Source organism: Zootoca vivipara, chromosome 11, assembly GCF_963506605.1.
Source record: "Zootoca vivipara chromosome 11, rZooViv1.1, whole genome shotgun sequence".
NCBI classification, from domain to species: Eukaryota; Metazoa; Chordata; class Lepidosauria; order Squamata; family Lacertidae; genus Zootoca; species Zootoca vivipara.
The window spans coordinates 22,730,854-22,754,731 of NC_083286.1; the positions used below are offsets into that span (position 1 = coordinate 22,730,854).

Consider the following 23,878-nt stretch of genomic DNA (forward strand, 5'->3'; position numbering starts at 1 on the left):
TGAAGCTTTTGACTTGTGCTCAATGCAGATTCTTAAAAAATAAATAAATTGAGAGGAGGGTGCTCACAGTGCATGCCCCCTTGCTTCCCTCTTAACCATGCCCCAACACCCCAGAAACTTGCCATGGGGCAGGACAGCATTGGAGGCAGCATATGGGCCTAGACCCTGGCAGAATGTTTCCCCCCACTGTAACTGGAAATACAAAATACATAATAAGACAAAAGCAAACCAACAACCCACTCTCATGTTTAAAAGGGTATATAATGTTAATCAGCCAAAGACTTGGTTATAGAGAAACATTTTCACCTGGAACCTGAAGATAGGGAGAGCATTCCACAAATGGGGAGCCACTACAGAAAAGACCCGTTCTCATACTGCCACCCTCTGGATGTCTAGACCAAAGAAGGGCCTCAGATGATGATCTCAGGGTCTGAATTGGTACATATGGGGAGAGACAGTCATTGAGTTATATATCTTGCCTTTCTTTGAATTAAAATCAGGGTTGTTGTTTTTTGGCCATGTGCAAAAGCCACAAGTGTGCTTCAGCAGATCATACAGTTCCTTCTTGCTACTGTGCAAACAATCAAATACTCCTTTCATATGTTTTCCTTATTTCAACAAAGCCTTAACAGTATCAGATTTTTCTTTTTGCTCTATATTAAAATTGACACAGGTTTTAGTCTGAATAAGGGTCCTTCCTTATAGTCTCTTCAAAACATTTCCATTTTGCTTGACATTAGTCAAACTTTTCTTTACATTTCTTACAAGATGAAGTATTTTCATTATAGTATTATCAAACCTTTTTTGCAATAACAAGTGTGTGTTGACAGAAATACAAAGGAGTGTCAATTTTATCTTATTGAAACGAAGTGTAGGCTGAGCTATTTTACATAATATTCAGCCGCTGGGTATATTTTGTTTTTATCCCACACATCCTTAGGGGCTTTGCACAGTACTGAGGTTGTCTTTTAAAGTCTAAAAGTCTGTTCAGCTTGATGGCCCTTTTAGCCATTCTGTAGGACTGAAGGGACTGTCTTTTTTGAAAACTTTTCAGCCCTTTAATCATGACCAAAAAAACCCCCCCAACCCTTCATTCACCTTTTTGTCTGTGAAGTTGTTTGATGTGAGCAACACTGGAAGAGAACTTAATGGAATGGATTCTTATTATGCTTGCTGAGTTCCCTGAAGATGTATTAGGTAGAGGATGGCTGAATGGGCAGTCACTGAAATTTGTTCCTATGACAGTTTGGTCTCTAAGAGCATTGCCCCATATCCCTTTTGTAGCTGATGCGGGACTTACTTATTTTTTTCTGTAGCAAAGGGGCAAAATAACTTCGATACTTGTAACACATCTCTCTTATGTTTCTATTGCTACTTTTTCTATTACTTTCCTGTATTAAAAGCATTGCATGTTTTCATCACACTGCCTGCCACTAGCTATCTTTTCTGCAAATTTCTGTAGAATACACCATCCAGATACATCATCTTTGTGGTTCTCAAATATGAAATATCTAGAAATGCAATCAAAGGTTTGTGCTCATGTTGTCTCAGTGGATGTGACTTTTGTAGTGGTCAGCCTTGTAGGATATTTGTTATTCTGGGTACTGTAGTTTATAATCTCAGGAAGAAATGTGTTACAGACAGCTAAATTGATAAAGTTGATGATTCATGTGAATTCCCTATTTAAATTTACAGGCTGCGTAATATACTTATGTAGGAGTAAGCAAGTCAAGGTGTGTGAAATGGATGCTGGAATCTTGAGGAAACAGGGATTCTGGAGCTGCAAAAATGTCCATGCCTCTAAAATCGCAATAAAATGTTGTAGCCCCTAAGTCTCATCCTTAGTGAATGCTAAATTTACCTTTTGAATAGGGTTTATCACTGTGTCAGATAATTCCACACCAAAGAACCTTTTTTTAAAAAAACACATAATTTGGGGTCTTTGCTGTGTAAAATATTTACAAAACCAAATCCCTCTCTTTTCAATTAATATATAGTGCATACTCAACACTATTAACATTTTTCTTTAAATTGTATTTGCTGAGTAGCAACATATTTTTCCTACGCAGAATGCAACATCTTTGATCTAGTACTTTATTCAAGAAGCATATAAACAGTCTGAAGGAGTCTGCTTTGAGACTTGTTGACTTTTAGAAGGTTATGTTTTGTTCATCATCTGGAGAGGAGAAAAGAAGCTTGGCAAAACACAATAGGAAGCGACTGAAAAGTATTATTAATTCTTAGAGGAAAAGAGCATGACTTAGTGATGTACCTTTGATAACACTCTGAGACTAGTATGCTACTAGGAAAATCAGCTCCTAGAGCAATTTCTTTAAAATTGATTTATTCCATAGAAAATAATAGCTATTGTAAAACACTGTGCTGGGTGGCATTCTGTTTATTGCACAGAAATCAATGTTAAACTGAGGTCATGTGGTTGAGGAGAAGCCAGTGCTGGCATGAGGAGTAGTTGTCTCCAAACTATTGTCTTGACTATAGCTTCCTTTCTTGCCACCATGACTTAGAATAGTTCTCAGGAAAAGGAAGAAGAGTTTCTGACAGTGGCAGTGGTAACTGGGATTACACTGACTTCAGTGCTGCTGCTGCTGCCAATTTTCCAGAACATATCAGATGATTACATCTCAGGCTAAACTAAACATAACACTCAACTGTGTTCCTTTCTCCAGGGCAAGTTGTCTGCTTGAAGGGCCAAGCGCTATGCATGAATCTTTTTACAACTGCAAATAGCAGCCACAGTGCAAGTGTATCAAGAACATAAGGATCAGAGAGGGGTTAACCCTTTTCCACCACAGTCCCAACAAATTTCTACACCAAGTGTCACAATAGTGACACTTGGAAATTGTGTGCATGTATCAGAAAGGGAGATCAGAATAATTTGGAGAGGATTGTGTAACCCTTTCCACCAACACTGTGGTCCAGATAAAAATCAACCACCCCAGCTGCTATTTGGCTTTAGAGCATCAGTCATTCTTATTGGATTCTGCAAGTGTATCCTGCATAATTGTTTTATATACAAAATTGTTTTGTTATTGTTATGGTTGTTAATCACTTCTAAAATATTTCGTAGGAAGCAATGCATAAATGGATATACTGTATTTATTTACTTTAATCTGTATTCAGATTAACCTCTTTTTGTAACCTCTTTTCCTTTTCTTCTTGGTAGCTTGGTAATACAGTTGTACCTTGGTTTTCAAGCAGCCCAGTTCTTGAATGTTTTGGCTCCCGAACGATCAAAACCCGGAAGTGAGTGTTCCAGTTTTTGAACGTTCTTTTGGAAGCTGAACGTCCAGTGGGGCTTCCTGCAGCTGATCAGAAGCCATGCTTTGGTTTTCGAATGCTTTGGAAGTCGAACAGACTTCCGGAATGGATTCCATTTGACTTCCAAGGTATGACTGTATTGGAACAAGGCATTGCTTGGGGTGATCCCTTTTTTGTCTACGGCAGTTGGACATAAGTGTTTGGAATTGCATACTATGGTCTACTTATTTTATTCCTTAGATTTTGTTTCATTTTCCTGAGTTATTTTTTGTGATAGAAATTGAGAAGCAGTGGTGAATACTTCTTCAGAACTGTCTCTTTGCTTCATGATTCTTTACTTGTCACTTCCTTGCACTTGATTTATCTTTAGAGAACAATTGTGACTGGCTTTCACATAGGGAGGATGTCTGCACCGGCTCTTCATTAAATATATAGATATTATTGACTAGTACCTCTGGCTTGGAATATTTTTTTTGAAAATGAACTGTGGTCCCATGCTCATATTTTAAGAGACCCTGGTTCATTTGTAGTTAGTACTGTGCTAATACTAAGTAATTAAATGGGACACGGGTGGCACTGTGGGTTGAACCACAGAGCCTAGGGCTTGCCGATCAGAAGGACAGTGGTTTGAATCCCCGCGACAGGGTGAGCTCCCGTTGCTTGGTTCCAGCTCCAGCCAACCTAGCAGTTCAAAAGCACCTCAAAGTGCAAGTAGATAAATAGATACCGCTACAGCGGGAAGGTAAACAGCATTTCCGTGTGCTGCTCTGGTTCACCAGAAGTGGCTTTGTCATGCTGGCCATATGACCTGGAAGCCATTAATGCGAGATGAGCGCCACAACCCCAGAGTCGGACATGACTGGACCTAATGGTCAGGGGTCCCTTTACCTTTTAATACTAAGTAATTAATGCAAATCAAACTGCCCACAAGCAAAATGACTTTGCATCTTGCTGTCCATGTTCTCAATGTGTAAGGCATTGGTTAAAACTAAAGGGGAAAAAGCCCTTGACTTAATATGTGTCTTGCATATGATGACAATCATACTGTGGAATATGCATGATGTGATGGGAATGTTTCCTTAGTAATACCAACATAAAACAGAATTGAGAGGGGAAAGCCTGTTAATTTGTATCATAATCCTCAGAAAATATTCATTTATATTAATAGTAATCATTAGCAATATCAAATCCATTTTTAAAAAATAGTTTTCCACTTCCCACAAAGAACTGAATAGACCTTCCCATTTCTTCCATTGTGATTTTTTCTCCTGAACAGGTACTTAGCCAAAAACCAATCTCTGACTGAGCATTGTCCTTGCTTTCAAATAGCCAAAAAGTTGCTGCATATAACCAATATGGAATGGGTGTGTTATTCAGTGGCATATACAAATGTGTGTCCTTAGCTTAGACATATGTTTGAGTTGCAAATGCCTGAGAGAAAATGTGTGTGTGCATTTGTGTGCGTGCACATGCACGCTCAAAGGGACTCTTGGTTTATGCATGGTTTTTAAAACCTAAAGTTGTCCCCTTCAGAGGAGAATGAACCTTTGCACATGTTCATTTATTTTGTCCGCAAAGCAATATTTTAAAAAAATCAAAAGGGGGCACCTTACCAGTTTAACAGAAACTACCATGTTTCTCCGAAAATAAGATGTAGCAGGATTTCTAGGGATTTGCGGAATATAAGCCATACCCCGAAAATAAGACATAGCCGGGTCAGTGCCCAGCATCATGCACAGAGTGCCCCGAGCCTCCGGGAGCCGGCAGGAGGAGGAGGAAGCTTGACGGGTCGGCGCACAACAGCGTGCGTGGAACACCCCAAACCTCTGGGAGCCGGCAGGAGGAGGAGGAGGCTTGCCGGGTCAGTGCCCAGCAGCGCACGCGGTGCGCCCCGAGCCTCCGGGAGCCAGCAGCAGCAACGCCGGCTGCGGCAGGAGGAGGCAGGCGCCCAGAACCGGCTGCTGCTGCAGTGCCAACAAAGCGCCCAGCAGCAGTGTGCGCCTCGAGCCAGCGGGAACCAGCAGCAGCGGCCGCAGGAGGAGGCAGGCTCCTGGAACCATACTTAAAATAAAAAAAGACACCCCCCCAAAAAAAAAAAAAATAAGCCATAGGCTTATTTTCTTGAGGGAAAATAAATATAAGACGGTGTCTTATTTTCAGAGAAACACGGTAGTTTATTACCTTCTGAATATATGACAGAATGTCAATGTAAATTCATAGTCTGCCCCCCCAAAAAAGATATGCAGAGCATTTTTGTTGCATTGTTCTTAGAAATCAGATAACCTAACTTTTATTTATCAACACATTTAGTAGTGTTTAATCAATTTGTGTTTCTAGTGTGTGACTATTATCCCTTTAGAAGGTTATGTGAGCAAATGATACCAGGAAAAGAGGTGGTAGGAAGAGGAAATGCAAGTTGGTATACTCGTTTCACATCTAGTGGTGTCTTTTGTGAAAGATAGGATATTGAGCTAAGTGGACGATTGGTATGATCTACTAGAATTGTTCTGGTGGTCTTATCTGAAATTGCTTGCTTGTATAAAGAAAGAAGAAAGATCTGGAGTTCACCGTTAGCGAACATTCATTCTATCTGATGATTAGTTAATGGATTTCCCAAAGTAAAACAAAGCACTTTAAATGAGCAAAGAATGCAGTGAAATAATTGCAGCACACAATGGAACCAGTAAAGATAGATGTGACACAAATACTGTTTAAAGTTAAAAGGTGTTTAAACTTTTTAGAAACTATTTTTGTCAATATGATTGAGAAGTAATGGAGAGATGAACTAAGACACATTGCAATAACAGTAAAACGGTGTGGAAGCTCATCTCAGTTTGGGGATATAATTCCTTCAATATAGTACTATAGGAGAAATGTCCAGAATACGAGCAATGCTCACAGCTGAGAAAAACAAAGTATTGATCCATCACAAGGATCAAAATTATTTTTTACACTACATGCACAAAGGTGCACTCAGTGTTGAAAATTATCTGGACTAGGACAGTTGCTGTCGGTGAGCAATGTTCACTGAAACTCCAGACTAGCAGACAGAGTAAAAATAATTACTTTTATAGCTCCATTGAAGAAAAAAAATCTACTGAAGTAAACTGGCACTGAAGTTTAAAGCAGTACATTGACCTGCTGCCTTCCTTTAGATAAACAAAACTTTCAACCGTAAGTTAATTTCGCTGTCATAAAAATGTAATAACATCTCTCCATTAATTCCATGGCTGTCATATATGCAGAGCAATTATATTTAATGACTGTGGGCATTCACAAGGAAGTTTTCCTACATGGGTCCATTGAAATAACTGGGACAAGCCACAAAACCACAATATAAGCCTTATAAGACTTTAAAGAAGCAGCTAGCATAATTCAAACATCGGCATATTCTCACTGTCATTTTGCCAGCATAATCTTACTTGCTGAGCATAATATACAGAGTTGTGTCAAAGTCCCACTCAGAGTAAACTCACTGAAAATTATGGATTTAAGTTAGGCATCTCCATTAATTTCAGTAGATCTCCTCTTGAGTAGAACTAACATGAGATTCTGAGTGTTCAAGTGTATGAATAATTTTACATGTATCCAATGATAACCCACCTCAGAGTAGACACATTGAAATTAATGAGCATGACTAGTGATGGATACAACTCATGGTAATATAAAAATTTCTGTATTGAAATCCACTCAACTGACTGAAACTGTTGGTAAGCTGCAGGCCAGTTTTCCTCCCATATAAAGAGTATCATTAAGAATTTATGAAGGTAGACTTCCACATTTTCTTGGTACTGGTTTTAGTTACTATAGTTAAAGTAAGCACTGTACAGTATTTGTATAAAGGTTTATGAGCATGAAAAGAGCTGTGAACATGATTATCCCCCAATTATTCAGAAATTACAGAGCTAAACATCTTTATCCATTGTGTTTATTAGAAATTTCATTCCGATTGATACTTTAAAATTTGAGTTTAATTTCTGCCTCCCATTGTAAGAGTAGTGATTTTTTTTCCACAGTATGGCATTCCTTAGTATCACTGCCACCACTATAGCTGTTGCCACCTTTATTACATTATCAATTTCTTTCTTTCTTTCTTTCTTTCTTTCTTTCTTTCTTTCTTTCTTTCTTTCTTTCTTTCCTTCCTTCCTTCCTTCCTTCCTTCCTTCCTTCCTTCCTTCCTTCTTTCCTTCTTTCCTTCTTTCCTTAGTTGTTTAATATTGTGACTAACAATTGAAACAAGAAATTGTAGTCTAGTTATCTCTTGTTTTTCTATTGGGGCATTATATTAGTTATGATAAATCGGCACATATAACCAGTATGCAGCTTTCCACCATTATCTGACCAAATGACTGTTCAATAAGCATTATAAAATCACTACCTACGGTATTATTGTCTCTCCTCTTGAAGAGGATTTTTTCCATGTTAAAGTGCTGCACTTTTTTTTTTTTTTGCATGTTCCCTCAGGATATGATTCTTATTAGTGAATATTTTGAAGACTGAAATTATGCTGCTAAATCTGAAGTGTGCTGAAAAATACTTTAGGAGAAAGTAGCCTTTTTCAAGCCCTTAGGACTCAACATTTTTATTTGCATTTCCATCATGTTAATTACTGTTTAAAGAGTTCCCGGGGTGATTACACGCAACTATTTTCAAGAAGTTTTATCCCATTCTTAATACAGGACAGCTAATTAATGTTAGAAGCTTTATTAATCTGCAGAAGATGCAATTAAGGTCTATCCAGTTACACCTTATCCTGGGATATGTATTGTAACTGTCATTATTTGGAAGTAATTTGATGAGTCCACTGAAAATACATTGCTGTAAATTCTCTCACGCATGTCATTGACAACACAGCCTCAGTAGTTCTTCTGGGTTCAGTAGGACACAAATTGAAAGGTTTAATAATGAGAACCTCTGAAGGGGGAGTCTGGAAGCAGTTCCTTCATTACTTTTTAAGTCTGCTTGTGATGATTCACAGTGTGAAGCCCTTTTTAATTTTGTTCAATTTTCCCAGAGCCTCAGTAATACACAATCTAAGCATCCATTTATATTGATTTATATGAGCAAATGAGATCAACTCAAGTTTAGTTAATCATAATTAACTTAATGGCAAGATACAATATCGTGGTCACTGGCTGTGCCCCTCAATTTAGAGCTCTGTGTGTGTGTCACTGAACATTGGGTTATGGAGAAATACAAAGCCTTGTTAAGATTAATTCATGTTGAGGCTTGGAGTGATACCCACTGTCAGAAGCAAGAAAATTTAAAATTAAGGCTCACGCTTTGTTCTTACTTCCCTTGGATTTATAGATATGTTGCGATGAATTCCCATATTATGTCATTTTATTCGGTGACCTGAGATGTAGGCAGAAGAAAAGACCATTAGAGTGAGCTGTACAGTGTGGCTTGGTTTTATTTTGAATTTCATGGGTTTTTTTATTTTAAAAAAATACAGTTTAGATTATTAGTTTGAACACATCTCTGACTGCTTTATTATCTTTTGAATAATAAAGATGTAGAAGTATTTTTATCCGTCCATGCAAAGTTATTGATTCACTCTTGCTCCTTGGCCACTAGTTAAGAAATTTGTCGCCTCGTTTCCCAGTGAAGGTCAAAATACGCATTCAGAAAGAGGGAATTTAACTAGACTTGCTAAAGTTCTCAGAAAAACTAGACTGCTGCTATAGGGATGTAGTCTGACTCACTTCCTTCCATTTCCTCAGGGCATCGTATTAGATTGACTTCCCAGCATAGTCATGCCCCTGTATCCTCTATATTTCACTGTGGTCCCATACGTCATTTTTACAAACTGTGGTACATCCACATGTGCGCAAATTTATAACTACAAAATTACCACAGGAGACCTCGAGCAGCCCGAGGTAGGTGGCGCATACAGCTTTTCTTACTACATCCCCCCCAAAAAAGATGATAGGTCTGCTATGAAAATGTATGCAGACAATATCTCGGTCATCTGTTTACTTCTCTGATAGAATTTTCATGCTTCCTAATAATGTATTACACAAGCAACATTCAAATATTTGTCTTCTGTTCGGCTTAGCTTGTAAGAAAGACAGTTTATTCACTTAAAATAAAAAAATTCCTTCAGTAGCACCTTAAAGACCAACTAAAGTTTTTATTTTGGTATGAGCTTTCGTGTGCATGCACACTTCATCAGATACACTGAAACGATCACTTGTGAGTTATATCACCATGCAGAATAATAGATAAGCTTTGTTTTAGTGTTTGAAATCAGAAAGCCCACGGTGACTCTCTTTTGTGTGAGTTGAGCATCCCGTCATATGCATGGGAGTAAGTCATTGTTGCCAGTGTGATTTGCTTCTGAGTAAATTGCATACGGCTGTGCTCTAAGGTGGCTATGCACGTTCGTGTTACAGTGAACTGATGCCTCTAAGAGATGGCGTGGGGCATAAAACAAGGATGGCATAGCAGCCCCCTTCACATGTCCAGGCTGCCTTGTGAGAACCATCAGTTAGAAAAGACTCATGCAGTTAGCTCCACCCACATGAGTCTCACTCATACTGCAGCTGCATCAGAGAGCACCTTGGGGAAACAGCTCTCACACAGCTGCAAGCAGGTGTGAAGAGTACCATTATTTGAAGTCAGTGGTCTCCTGCGAAGAGGACAGCTCTAGGTGGCCCATTAGGACAGAGGCTTTGTGCTGGATTAGGTTCTCTGGAATGTTCATGCAGACTAGAACATTAATAACCAGGATTTGTTCGTATGGGGATGCTAAACAACACAAGCCTTTTATAAAGCCGCAAAACTGAACAAGAGCTCTTTTGCCCAGTATTCTCCCAAATTATCTGTTATTCATCAGTTAGCCATGCACTAACAGGCTATGCTAACAGCTGGAGTTACTTTCCTAGACAGGAAGAAAGTAACTATTGCCCAGTTGTATTTCTCTTTGAATATATTCAAATTTACATGTGTGTATTGATTGGCAATCCAAATTACAAATGGCATCTAAAAGAAAATGTAGTTTATCCTCACCTCCTAAACCACCAGTGCCCTCCTCCCAAACCCTATGAGCTGTTGGGGACTCTAGTAAACCGAATCCAACCCACCCCCATCTCCCATTTTCAATAACCAATATTATTTTTCTTTTTTAAAATCACATATTTCTTGTGCTAGATGAAATAAAAGGGGAAAGCGCAAAGGACAGTTGAGTAGGAGAGACAAGCTACAACTACTCACTTTCTAATATCTCCCATACCTACCTTATGAGCCTCTCCTGCCTGTCTGCCAGCTGAACACTAACATTTTGAAGTTCCCTGGGTTGTGACAGCCAACTACTCTCTCTTCACCATCCAATTCCATTACCCCTCTCCTACTTTAGAGAACTTTCCTTCTATAGAGTTCAAAAGATTTTTATTTTATTTTATTTTATTTTATTTTATTTTATTTATTTTTGGTACTTCTACCAATGTTGGACTGAATTGTGCTGATACCTCCCTCTTAAGCAAGGCTGGTGCCATTTTGGGTGCATAACTTTGCAAATAACATAACTATTGGGTAAGATTGGTAAGTGAACTGACTGGGGCTGAACACCACAGCCATCTCCATAATCTTTGTGTGCTGTTGAAATCTTGGTTGAGCTGAGAAATTTCCAGGCCTCAACTGTTGCAGCACATTGATCAGGTAGATCACAAACCAGCTTGGACTTTGTCGTACAAGGAGTTTTGTCAGCATATTTTAAAGGACTTGAGCAGCGAGACACTTAACACTTCCCTAGAGATGAATATTCCACTGTCCAGTTGATCCATTATAAAAAGTTCTTAATAATGGGTCTACAGTTTTCTTTGTTCATTTCCATTCTATTACATCATCTATTTCCCACTGGTCTTCCCTAAACCATTTCCCAATTTTCCTTGTACTAAAGCCCTGCACTTGCTTGTAAGTGGCTATCATAGGCCACTTGATAGTTCATTGGCCAACTGATGACTATAGTAAATATAATTTAAGGACAAGCACCATAAGAAGAAGGCCATTATCAGTTCAGTACTTTTTTCTAGTTGATACATAACTTATATAAAATAGATTTATTTTATTTTATTACAAAAAAGCAAGTTCTACTGGTACCATGTTGCCTTTAAATGGACAGGAGGGATTGCAGGGAATGGAAAGTGAGAAGCTCTTGCTCTGTTGTACATTGTTGCTCTGGTGTCTTATTCTTAACTTGTTCACATTTTATGTAGTGGGACTGGGGGAAAGAACAGCTCCACAGGGTCCAGGCTTTACCTTTATGGTAATTGGAGAGGTGCTCGTGGGTATAGTAGTCCTTCAATAGGAAAAAAAGACAAATACATGGAGACCCTCTAGTATTTACAATGTGTGAGTATTGTAGTACAGTGTTTCCATCATTTGGTATATACAGTAATAAAGTGGGATCCAACTATCCAATTATGGGACTGATGGATTAGCTTAACTGACTGAACACTTCTTGATCAACTAAAAATAAAAGCTCAGTGAATTGCTAGACAGTGTGCCAATGTCTACTGGCTAAGGCTGTGTCAGAGCATTCAACTCACTGCTGACAGCAGCAACACTCACAAAATGCCCCAGTTAGCCCCAAACCACAGCCACTTGTCCATTACCTGACATGTTGTCACATCATATGATGATGACATCATATGACATCATAACATGTGGCACCAAGTTCAAAAGGAAGAATCAGGAGTGCATTCTAAGACAAAGTGTTCCATGGAGTATGGAACAGTTCTGAATCTGGCCTTCAATCTGGCTTTCAGCCCCGTCGTAACGTTTGAACATTTTCTTAGCAAGCACTTCAATCTTTCAGGTGTTGCTAGTTTGGCTATTTTCACCAATATATCATTTTGTTCTAGCTAGGAAATTTTGGCGGTTTTCCTCACCAATGCGAACACACAGTCAGAATCACAGTCATTTTTAAAAAATCTTTTAAAAGTGTAGGTGGTTTTAAGTAGCATATTTGTCAAGAATGTGCTAGAAATATATAATTGTTGAATAATATTAAGAGTGCTACAATTCATGGCAACACATTGCAAAACATGATGCTTAGAAGTGGCTTTGCAAGATTAACTGTTGGCCTGGAGACAGTATGTCCAAAACCAAATATAAATATATATTTTCCATGTGTGTGCTGCAAAAAAAAAAAAATCTTGCCCTGAGAGAATAACTGAGTTTTATCCTAGCTAATTGTTAAATGGGCTTTTAGGCAGTCTTTGGTAATTTTTCTTACTCATCGGGAAATGACAAGATTTAATATACAATGTAATTCATTGAACCATGTCTGTAGACACTGTAATGTACATAACCTTTGAACTTCCGTTGATAATATTTAAATAAAACCAAGTACCTAGGTGAAGGGAGTTGGTAGTTAATAGAGCAGTTTTCATTCCATCACAAATAAGAACATCCAAGTTGGGTTGGCCAAAGTAAAGTAAAATGAAGAGGAGATCGTTTGATACCAGCTGATAGTCAGAAGCACAAATCCTGCCTTGCCAATAAAGGCAAAGTTGCTACTATAGAGTGCAAAAGCATTAACTGGGCTAATGCTAAGTACATATTTTGTGTATCTTCTGTTAAAGTCTGAGAAAGTAAGGCAGCTTTGGAGAAGCAATTAGGAAGCTGGCAAGCAGCCAAATTGGCTGGACTATGTAACTAAAGTTTGCCCAGCAACCTAGAGGCCTAGGAACTGGCTGTGATTGGATGAAAGTTCCCTGATAAGCAGCATGATACTGCAGGGTGGTTGTTGGGGAGTTTTTGAGAGAGTCTGGAGATAGTTGGTGTGTGTTAGATGAGAGAGCTGTGTATGGTAACTTGTAAATACTCTGCTTTGGTTTTGCTCTGCTGTATATAATAAAAGCAACTGGAACTCAAGTTACTGTTCCTGAAGTTCTGTTCCTGAACCAGTGCACTGGGCTGCAGGGTGTCCGCTGCAGGAGGATCGGAGTAAGATCCACCAAAATCTTCATTATATGTTAAAACTATCTTGATGCTCTCCTTTTAAAAATCACCTGGCAAGTTTTAGCCAGTAGGGATTCAGGAAACCTCTTCTGGAATGTACACATGGCTACTATGGTTTTTTTCACAAAGAATTCTTAAGACATTTTGGAACAAATGATTATTAATAGTGTGTTAATATTTCATCCAAACCCAAATATGTATTTATTTTATAAAAATAAATCATATTCCGTTTTCCAGTCCTTGAAATTTTGACTCTGTGTTGTTCGGGCAATGCAGCTTACCTATGAAAGGGATTCTTGTGTGATTTTAAAAGGCAGCTTGATCATTTTTATAGTAATATGCACCTTTCAGTGTGTAAGGGGGAAAATCTAATTTGGTATAGACTGCTCTTTATAGACATGCATGTATATATGGTTTGATAATATAAACTTGTTTTTTTTTAATATATAATATTTTAAATATTTCGCTACTTAACATTTCACCCCTGTGCTTTGTTTCTCTTGTGTTTTATATGTTTTGTAGCACTGATAGCCATTGGTCGATACAGTATGACAATAGAGACTGTGGATGTAGGATGGTGCAAAGAAATCACAGATCAGGGAGCCACCCAAATTGCTCAAAGTAGCAAGTCGCTCAGATACTTGGGACTAATGCGATGTGATAAGGTAAGAATTTGGGTTGGGGTTTTGTGGGGGGGTTTTTTGCATAAAAGACTATGTTACATAGGCAAGAGTGGCAAGTCCATTTACTCCACACAACTACATTGACATTAGCAGTTATTAACAAACAAAAAAAACAGCAAATGCATATTGGACATATGATAAGCATCTCTGATTTTGAGTCAGTGATGTTAGTACATTTTTTTGCTGCTTTCTGAATTTTATAATTTCTGTCTTTAGTGGGTCATGACATTAATATAGCAGTCTGTCTTGTCTTAAAACACAGAATGCAGTAATAGCAATATATATATATATATACTGCCGTCTGACTTTCAAAAGAAATAATTTTCAACTCAGTAACCTTGATCACAAATCCTCATTGTAAAAACAGATGAACCAAAGAGCTTTGTGTAGCTCACTCGGAGGAGAAATGTTTCAACTCAATGGCCTTGATTCTTAAATTTTCCATATATTTTTTCCTTTCCCGTTTAGAAACATGTTAAGAAGCTCCCGCTTACTGCATTCACTGTTTACAAAAGCAAATTGTGAATATGAAGCTTTAAAAAGTCTAGCTTCTGAGCCGAAGAACCACTATTTTGTGAATTGATGGAACATAATACCTTAAACTTGAATGTTTTGTAAAAGCCAAGAGAAGAAAAGTGTGTGAGAGTCTCCTTTGATGAATTGGGCTAAGATTATCTGCTTAGACTGTTCAAAGGGTTACTTGACCCTGGGATTTAGATTTGACCCTGAATCACCTGATCAATTTTACATACATATCTTTTGTTGGTTTAGTTAAAACAGCTTGTACAATCAGGAAAGACTTAATAAAGGCAATATATTTATCCTGTCTTGAGCTGTTAAAGACAATCAATGACCTTGATGTTGAAAACAGTTTTTAGTACAACATCAGTTAAACTACGCATATTGTATATTATGTATTCCTTTAATTGCTGGCTTTTGCTTTCCTGGCTTCCTACAAAGGGACTGCATGCTGTGTAGGGAGACAGCTGAGCTACTAGGAATAAAAATCTGCGAGACGGCTGCAGCACAAATGGGGAAAACTGTTTCTGATTAATGGGAAACGTATATTGGGTATCTTGATGAGAATGCTGTAAAGTGTGGCATTAGGGGGACCATTGGGGGTCATTTAACTTGCTTGTTAAACCTCTTATGTGCAGGAGAATGAGGAAAGTAGTCATAAAAAGAACAAATTTTCGGAAGCTCTATCCTGAATTTAAAATATTTAAAATGCCGTGTTGGCAGCTCTAAGAGCTACATGCCCCTTCCACATCCAGAGAATAGAGAAGTTATCATACAAAACCACTTCCTCGCTTTTCTAACTTCATGCAGAACTAATTTCTTCTTCCAAATGCCAGCATCCAGAACATTAATGAGAAGGGTTTTCAAATGCCACTGTGGCAGAAAAATGTTATTTCATAAAGTTGGGTGGGGGCCACACATTGGTCCAGTCTGCCCCTCCCCCGGGTGCTTCTTAGCCTTTCCCAAATGTTATTTAATATTGCTATACCTGATAGCCATTCCCTTCTTATGTGGCATTGCCTGACATGCAAGTAAGGAGCTCAGAAACAAAGAGAAATAGATGGGGCAGGCAGCAATAGATTTCAGCAATCAATACCAAAATACTCTTCATGACATCATCTCTTCAGAATTTCTTTGAAACGCACTTGAAATAAATTTAGAATTACAAAGGCGTCAAGGGCCTTGCCAAAAAAGATCAGAGAAACTGCAGGGCTGAGTAAAGGCAGGCTCTGTTTGATTCCATCGATTATATAACTGCCTCTAGGCTATAGATGTCACTAGTGGCTATTCTATTGATCCACACCATGAAAATAATCAGATTAATTCATTTCTCATTAAGTTGCCATTTACTGTGGTCTTTTTGATTTCCAAGTACAGTGTGGAAGCAACACATTCACTGCTATTAAGGGGGCAGGAACTGGCTTCATAATCTTAGGACCGTGAGAAATAGTAGTTTTATGAAGTCTTAAGTGTTGTTTCATCAGTTTAAACCAAGTATTCTTAAAATCACTTTCATTGTTTTGCCCAGTTAATGGAGGATCAGTTTCAAGGAACATGATATAAGACCTAGTGGGAGGTCTTTACTTAAGAGCAGTAGCACCTAATGACTAAGGACATGACATCTTGTGTCATTATTCCCCAAGGGTGAGACAGGAACATCAATCACTACTCCTTCTTGAAAGAGCCAGAAGCCAAACATTGTGCAGCTGCCCAGATGAGGAGGTGCCCCACAACTGGGACAGTGCAGGAATTAGCTCTGTCTGTGCACCTATGCAGCCCCAACCTCACCCCTGCCCCATCCCCACACTGTCCCAGTAAGAGGCAACAGCACTGGTATCCATCACCATGTCACCTGCTGCTGCATAGTTGCTAAGCAAGCAGCTATGGACATTTCACATTTGTGAACCCCTGGAACCTTCATCAGTTCCTTTCTTCCTTCCTTTTTTTTAAAAAAAATATGTTGATTGCATGTTGGTTTTCTCCTATTGTCAGCTCCCTTAGAGGATTGTTGTCAGGCAGAAAGGTGAGATATACATATTTTAAATAAGCAATCATTTAACCAAAGTAAAAGTAGACTAACCAGGCAGAGGGTCTTCTCAGTAGTGGTGCCCGCCCTGTGGAACGCCCTCCCATCAGATGTCAAAGAAATTAACAACTATCTGTTGGTAGCCACCCAGAGTGGCTGGGGAGGCCCAGCCAGATGGGTGGGGTATAGATAATAATAATAATAATAATAATAATAATAATATAGCTGCTCTAATGGTTGAGTATGCATTCCGATTAATATTCAACCAAAGCCATTAAGAACACTAGAAAAACCCTGTTGGATCCGGCCAAGGACCCACCTAGTCAAGCATTCTGTACTCATGGTGGTCAGCCAGATGGCTGTGGCAAGTCCACAGGCAGGACTGAGTGCAATAGCAGTCTCCTCACTTGCAATTCAGAATGCAGAGGCATACTGCCTCCAACAGTGGAAGTAAAACATAGTTCTGTTGTTTAGTTTATCTTCCATTAATCTTAGGGCCATTCTGTATCTTCAGGCACATGATAGCCATTCAGAGCTTCCAAAGCACTGTGGGTTAAAACACACAGATCAAAGACATTTGGATAGAAACACTGTACATTTTCCAATGTTCCAAGTGAAGTCAAGTTTTCATCGCAAATTCGCTGGATAGTGCAACACTGGTAAAGAAGTACTCCATTGTTATATTCCTTCTCGATCCCTGTAAATGTGGCATTTTCAGTCACTGTCTGGCCTCAGTTTCAAGCTGCTTGGGCCATCTTCTTCCTTTTCCACATACATGTCTGCATCATAAACTTATGGGAAAGAATTCAATGCATAGCTGCCAAGTTTTCCCTTTTCTCGCGAGGAAGCCTATTCAGCATAAGGGAAAATCCCTTTAAAAAAGGGATAACTTGGCAGCTATGATTCAATGTGGCAGCAAGTGGAATATTTGTGCATGGAGCAAGGTCCCCTTATGCAATGAGGCTCCCCTCCCCGCCCTCCACACACTCCTAAACCTGTTATGGGGGTCCCTCCAACCCTCCAGAGCTGTTTTGGGTGGACATGTTGGAGCAGAGGGAATGAAGTCTTTATTCTATCCACATAAGAACTTAGTTGTATCCAGTATTATGCCTACTCACTGTAGACCCATTGAAATTAATTGACATGACTAACATAGGTCCATTAATTTCAATAGCCAGCGTGGTGTAGTGGTTAAAAGCAGTGGACTCGTAATCTGGTGAACTGGGTTTGCTTCCCCTCTCCTTCACATGCAGCTGCTGGGTGACCTTGGGCTAATCACACTTCTCTGAAGTCTCTCAGCCTCACTCACCTCACAGAATGTTTGTTGTGGAGGAGGAAGGGAAATGAGATCGTTAGCCGCTTTGAAATTCCTTAAGGGGAGTGAAAGGTGGGATATCAAGTCCAAACACCACCTCCTCCTCCTCCTCTAGTTCAATACAACCCATAATTTTTGTCACTGTAACATGACCATTGTACATCTTTGAATGACACTAATTGTTCATTAGTTGTAACATTGCCTATGATGGCACAATGTTTTGGTAATTATATCCCTCAGGTTGTGCAAAGGAACAACTTTGTATTTCACATTGTTGTTCAGTGTTGAAACCAGATATCAGAACTGATGAGCTGTTCCTCCCCTGCCTGCAGTTCATCATATCTTTATTCAGGATTCTGAAATTTTGCAGGTTACTTTCTTAGGAGCTCCTATATGATGCATACCGTTTTCATACTAATATTCTTCTCCACAAAACCACAGGGAGGGAAGTTAATCCCTTTTAGTACACCCCCCCCAAAAAAAAAATCAATTTTCAAGGCACCTAGTACAAAATGCCTTATCCATTCTTCTGAATTTCAGCAAGTTTCTTTCCTAAAGGTACCTCTGTACTGTATGCTATTTTCATACAAATGTTTATATGGAAGAATAGGGGGTGTTAAGTGGTTACCTTTTTAACTACTGCCCTTGCAGGAAAGCACGGCAAGTATCTTTCTGAAAAATCGCAGTATGCACTGCACTTCCTTTTTTCTTTCATGAAAGTAATCATTTTATCTTTGTAATGTATTTTATTCTGTTTTTATTATGTCTTATATATTTTATCTTTTATAATGGTTTTGGCGAGACAAAAAATAATAATAATGAAATGTAACCACAAAAAATCCGTCCTATTATTTCCTAAAGTAAAATTGTTACAGCCATTACAAAATGTTCTTCATAATAGTTAATGGATATGATTTCCATACTGGGGTTTTGGTTTGGACCCAAGTCAAATTAGGCAGCTTCTGAATTGGTCCGAATCAAATTGGGTTCCCAAATCAAGTGCCTAATTAGGATCTGAAGTAAATCTTGTGATGCATAGCAAGTGGGGAATGCTTGCCTGTGCTTTTAACTGTAAGCCTGAGAATCATATTTATCTGATCATTAATATAACTTTGCCATATTAAAGGGCCAAAGAGCTGTTAAAAAGATAGGTGATGTCACTATCAAGTCATGTGGCTATTTCTGGTAGATAGTACAAAAGTTTCCTTCACATTATCTCAGTAAGCTGGTAAATATTAAAATAAAACAGTATTTTAAAAATGGGTTTAAACAAAAAAGAAACTTGAAATAACTTGTGGTTCTTGTAGAGAATTACAAAACCTAATCTTTTCTAAGTATGCAGCGTTTATTTCCAGCCACAAATGGCTGTAATTTGTTCAAATCAAATATGAAGCAATTGTGTGCAATATTGTGTAATATGAAGTTCTGTGTGTAGTATTAGGCATACCAGATCCTCTCACTCAGAGAATCCTATTAGAAAACAATTTACTTCAATGCTTTCATCCACTCCAACCCTACCCAACGTGTTCTTATTTTAAATTTAGATTTGCAACATTAGCTTTTTAAAAGATAGAACAAAATAATGCTTTTGAAGGGAAATAGAGAAGCTTTCTATCAAGTCTATGACTGAAAAGTGCTTACTGAATTGCTCAGGAAGAAAAGTTTTAGACATATCATTTCACATCTCCAGTTTAACCAATTCATCCCCACATTGTTTATAATTTCTAATAAATCCCTTTTCATAAATTATCTATAAACAGGAAACAAGTGAGTAGATGACTTACATTTCTTGTTGTCTTGTTTCTACTGTAAATTAGAAGTGAAGTGGTTAAAGAACCACTAACCTTTAATAACTACAAACCCTCAAAGTAGAGCATACACCATTTCTATAGACCTACATAAATACACAGTGCTTTGGAGAGAGAAATTATACAAGGAAAGCTGGTCTATAGACATTAATGACCATCCAATTTTGTTTTCTTATGACAGCTACAAACATTAAAATTGCTGTGGGGGGCACCAGCCTTTTCCTTTTACTGTACTTACTTAGTAGCATAATTATTTGGAGTTTTTAACAATTTTGTACACGTACATGAAACTTCATAAGATGATCTCCATTTTTTTTCAGAGCCTATCTAGCTGAACTTAACAAAGCATAAAGAGGCTAATACATTACAAAATCGGGTTTCAAACACCCGTGGGTTGTTTACAATGTCAGATTGCAGGGGTAAAAATAATGATTATGACATTTACATACTTAAATTGTTTGCAGCAAGACAGGAAGTCTGGTTTACTAATCCAAAATTACCAGTGCATTGGCTAACCTCTATTAGGGTCAGTTTGGTATTTAAGCCCATATCTTTCTTTACCCCTAAAAAAAAAAAAAGAGCCAGTCTAGGTTGCTGTCGGGGACTGGGCAGAGGAGGAATGGTGGAGACCGCCTCCTCAGCCCGACCCTTCCAGAGAAGAAGACGGTTCAGGGGTTTGAGAGAGATCACAGCTCAGAGGCAGATAAGTGGAAAAGCTGGGAAATAATGGGGAGAGGAGGAGGAGGAAGAAGCAGCACCAGAAGGGCAAAAGCTGATGGGCACAGTGTCTTTAGAAAGCATTCCAAATTCCCCCTCTCCCAGAACCCGGCAAGCATTAGAAGTAGGAGAGCAAAGAGCTCAAAGGCAGTGGGCACTTTTCAGCACCAATATATTGAATAAAAAGCAGCTGGTAAGAACTTTTCCTTGTCTTACCGTTCTTGTGGGGGTTGGATCCTCTGCTGCCTGACACCATCGAAACAATTACTATTAAGGGGGTTAATATGGACAGACAGTGGGCGACAAACAGGGAATTGCTGGACTTTGCAAGGGGCGAACCTAGACTGAAACCTATGGAGAACTTATGAAGCCAAGTTACGGATTGGTTACAATACCACCAGATATATGATATGTTTAAGGTTGACAAAGGGGGGGGGGCGGGTTGGACCAAAGCTCATAACTGTTACAAAATAAGGAAAAACTTCTGTATACAATGTATAATTCTTATTAGAATGGGAAACAAAGGATGAGCTAGTTAAAGCATCTATGACACACTGGGCAATAGATATAAGGACCCAATATAGACCTAAACCTTCAGAAGAAACTTTGGAAAAGTGATTTGAAATTTATTGTGTGTTATTCTCTGAAAGAGAACTTGAAAATGATTCATAGATGGTATTTAATTCCCAATAGGCTGGCTAAGATGTATAAAACAGAATCAGATACGTGTTGGAAATGTAAAGAAATGGGAGGAACCTTTTTTCATATGTAGTGGACATGTAGAAAGCTGAAAGAATATTGGGAAATGATTTATAATGAGTTGAAAAAAAAATGTTTAAATTTACCTTCCCCCCCAAAAAACCAAAGTCCTTTTCGTTGGGAATAACCCAGACAGAAATTCCCAGGTGCCAGAAAAGAAGAGTGGAAAATATTTATTGAATATATGGAAAATAATTGTACAAAGCGCTGGCAGCATTAAGATAAATTCAACAGAGTAAACAATATTTGATTGATGTAAAAGTGGAAAATTGATTTGAATGGTTATAGTAAAAATGCAGGAAAGTATGATATATAATATGAACCATGGAAGGAAAAGAAGAGAAGTCATAGGATATTTTAAAGTTTGTAAAATGTTTAATTTGAAATGTAGAATACACACACACACACACACACACACACACACACACACACACACCAAGTCCTTGCAAAGTTCCTCAACTGATAGAGTTATCTGAGTTCTGAAGTCTGGCAATTTTTCAACTTCTTCCTCAGAAGATGATTTCAAATGGTCTTCACTCAAATCCACAGTCCTAACAGATAACCTTCAACAATGCCCTCAACACTTCTTGCAATCTCCTACCATGTCCCACATGGGCGTAGGCAGGGGGGGCAGGAGGGGGCAATTGCCCCCCCTAGAAGCAAAAGGCTGAGGGGCGCAGGCGCGGCAGCCCCAGGCTCCCGCTCCCGGCGCGACGCTCCAGAGGCGCGCGGGGAGCGTAAGCGGAGGAGCGCTAAGCAGGAGTGGGGCCAACGCCGTCCAGGACTCTTGCGGAAATTATATGGGGATCCAGACAGAGCGCTGAGCCCATGAGAGAGGAACGTCTGCCACTGGGCGAGCTGGAACGGCCTTCGAAGCAACTACGATGCGTTCGCGAGGCTGCTGGACAGAAAGGGGGCGGGGTCTCAGCGCAGCCCAGTTAGAAGTGGGGAGGGGGAGGGCCTTCGGTCTTGCTTCCCTTTTGTGATTAGCCCTCCACGATTTCCTCCCCTCAGACTTGCGACACGCCCTCTTCGACCGTGTGGGTCGCTGGTAGTGCCGCTTGAGCAGGAAGGGGGCGCGGAGATCCCTTTCCCCACCCCCACCCCTGCTCCGATTGGTGGAGTAGGCAGTCCATCCAGGGAGGCTCGCCTGGGGAACGGGAAGCTGCCCGCGCTTGTGCCGGGACCGCCAAGCGAGGAGGTTCCGCGCCGCCGCCGGGAATGATGGGAAGCTTTCAAGATAGCGCCGGCGCGTCGGTGGCGGACTGAGTGCGCTGTCTCCCTCTAGCCCGTTCTCTGGCGCTCTGAGCGGCTGGCCGCAACAGCTCTTGCAGGGCTGAGTCCCCCGAGGGCGGGCGAGGGAGTTTGGCCGGCCGGCCGGCCAGCAACAAGAATTGGAGTTGGCTTTTCCACACGCGCGCCTCTGTGAGGGCGAGGGGGGGCATGGCCACCATGGAGAAGCTGATGAAGGCCTTTGAGTCCCTCCGCTCCTTTCAGCAGCAACAGGGCCCCGCAGTTGCGGAAGACCGGGGAGGCGCAGGCAATGTAGCCCCGCCCACATTCCCACTGTGGCCCCTCCCCTCCCGCCCTTGCCCCCGCCCCTTGCCCCCCCCCTAAATTTTATCCTGGCTACGCCCCTGGTGTCCCAAACAGTATGCTGTCACCTGATCCCTTTTATATGCAAAGTTACTTGCCAACTCCAACCAGTAACACAGATAAGCAGGTCTCTGATGAAGTGTGCATGCACACGAAAGCTCATACCAATGACAAATTTAGTTGGTCTCTAAGGTGCTACTGGAAGGATTTTTATTTTATTTTGTTTCGACAGATAAGACGCAGGCATCCCCAAACTGCGGCCCTCCAGATGTTTTGGCCTACAACTCCCATGAACCCTAGCTAACAGGACCAGTGATCGGGGAAGATGGGAATTGTAGTTCAAAACATCTGGAGGGCCGAAGTTTGGGGATGCCTGGATAAGAGAGTCACAAGATGTCTGCGGGTGCATTGTGGGGAATGAGTCATCTCTGCCGACTCATAGAAAATTAACTCATTAACTGCATTCCTTAACAGTCCAAACCTCTGACAATCATTAGCAGACCATTAATGACCACTAATGACTCATACCCTGTTGACTTGAGCATATGGAGAACTGTTATATGTGCACAAAGTTTAATGAAACAGGAGAAGTGAAAGAGGGAATACAAAGAGTATTTCCAAATGTAGAGATTGCCCTGCATATTTTTCTAACATTGATAATGACTAACTGCTCCGCAGAAAACAATCTTTCTCAGCTGAGGAAGAATAAAAAACTCAGGAACAACAGTGTTTCAGGACAGACTAGATTTGCATTTGTGTCATAATATTTTGTTTGATGGTTTGTTGTTTAGTCGTTTAGTCATGTCCGACTCTTCGTGACCCCATGGACCACAGCACGCCAGGCACTCCTGTCTTCTACTGCCTCCCGCAGTTTGGTCAAACTTAAGTTCCTAGCTTCGAGAACACTGTCCAACCATCTCGTCCTCTGTCGTCCCCTTCTCCTTGTGCCCTCAATCTTTCCCAACATCAAGGTCTTTTCCAAAGATTCTTCTCTTCTCATGAGGTGGCCAAAGTATTGGAGCCTCAGCTTCACGATCTGTCCTTCCAGGGAGCACTCAGGGCTGATTTCCTTAAGAATGGATAGGTTTGATCTTCTTGCAGTCCATGGGACTCTCAAGAGTCTCCTCCAGCACCATAATTCAAAAGCATCAATTCTTCGGTGATCAGCCTTCTTTATGGTCCAGCTCTCACTTCCATACATCACTACTGG

The 23,878-nt window shown here is 39.9% G+C and overlaps 1 protein-coding gene across 1 annotated transcript in view; it reads left to right on the plus strand.

Annotated features, from left to right (window-relative positions):
* Positions 1–23,878, plus strand: part of FBXL17 (F-box and leucine rich repeat protein 17) — a 146,880-nt gene that overhangs the window by 116,628 nt on the left and 6,374 nt on the right. Inside the window, exon 8 of the mRNA XM_035100064.2 lies at positions 13,768–13,910. Coding sequence (XP_034955955.1) covers positions 13,768–13,910 — 143 coding nt within the window. The remainder of the gene's footprint in view (positions 1–13,767; positions 13,911–23,878) is intronic.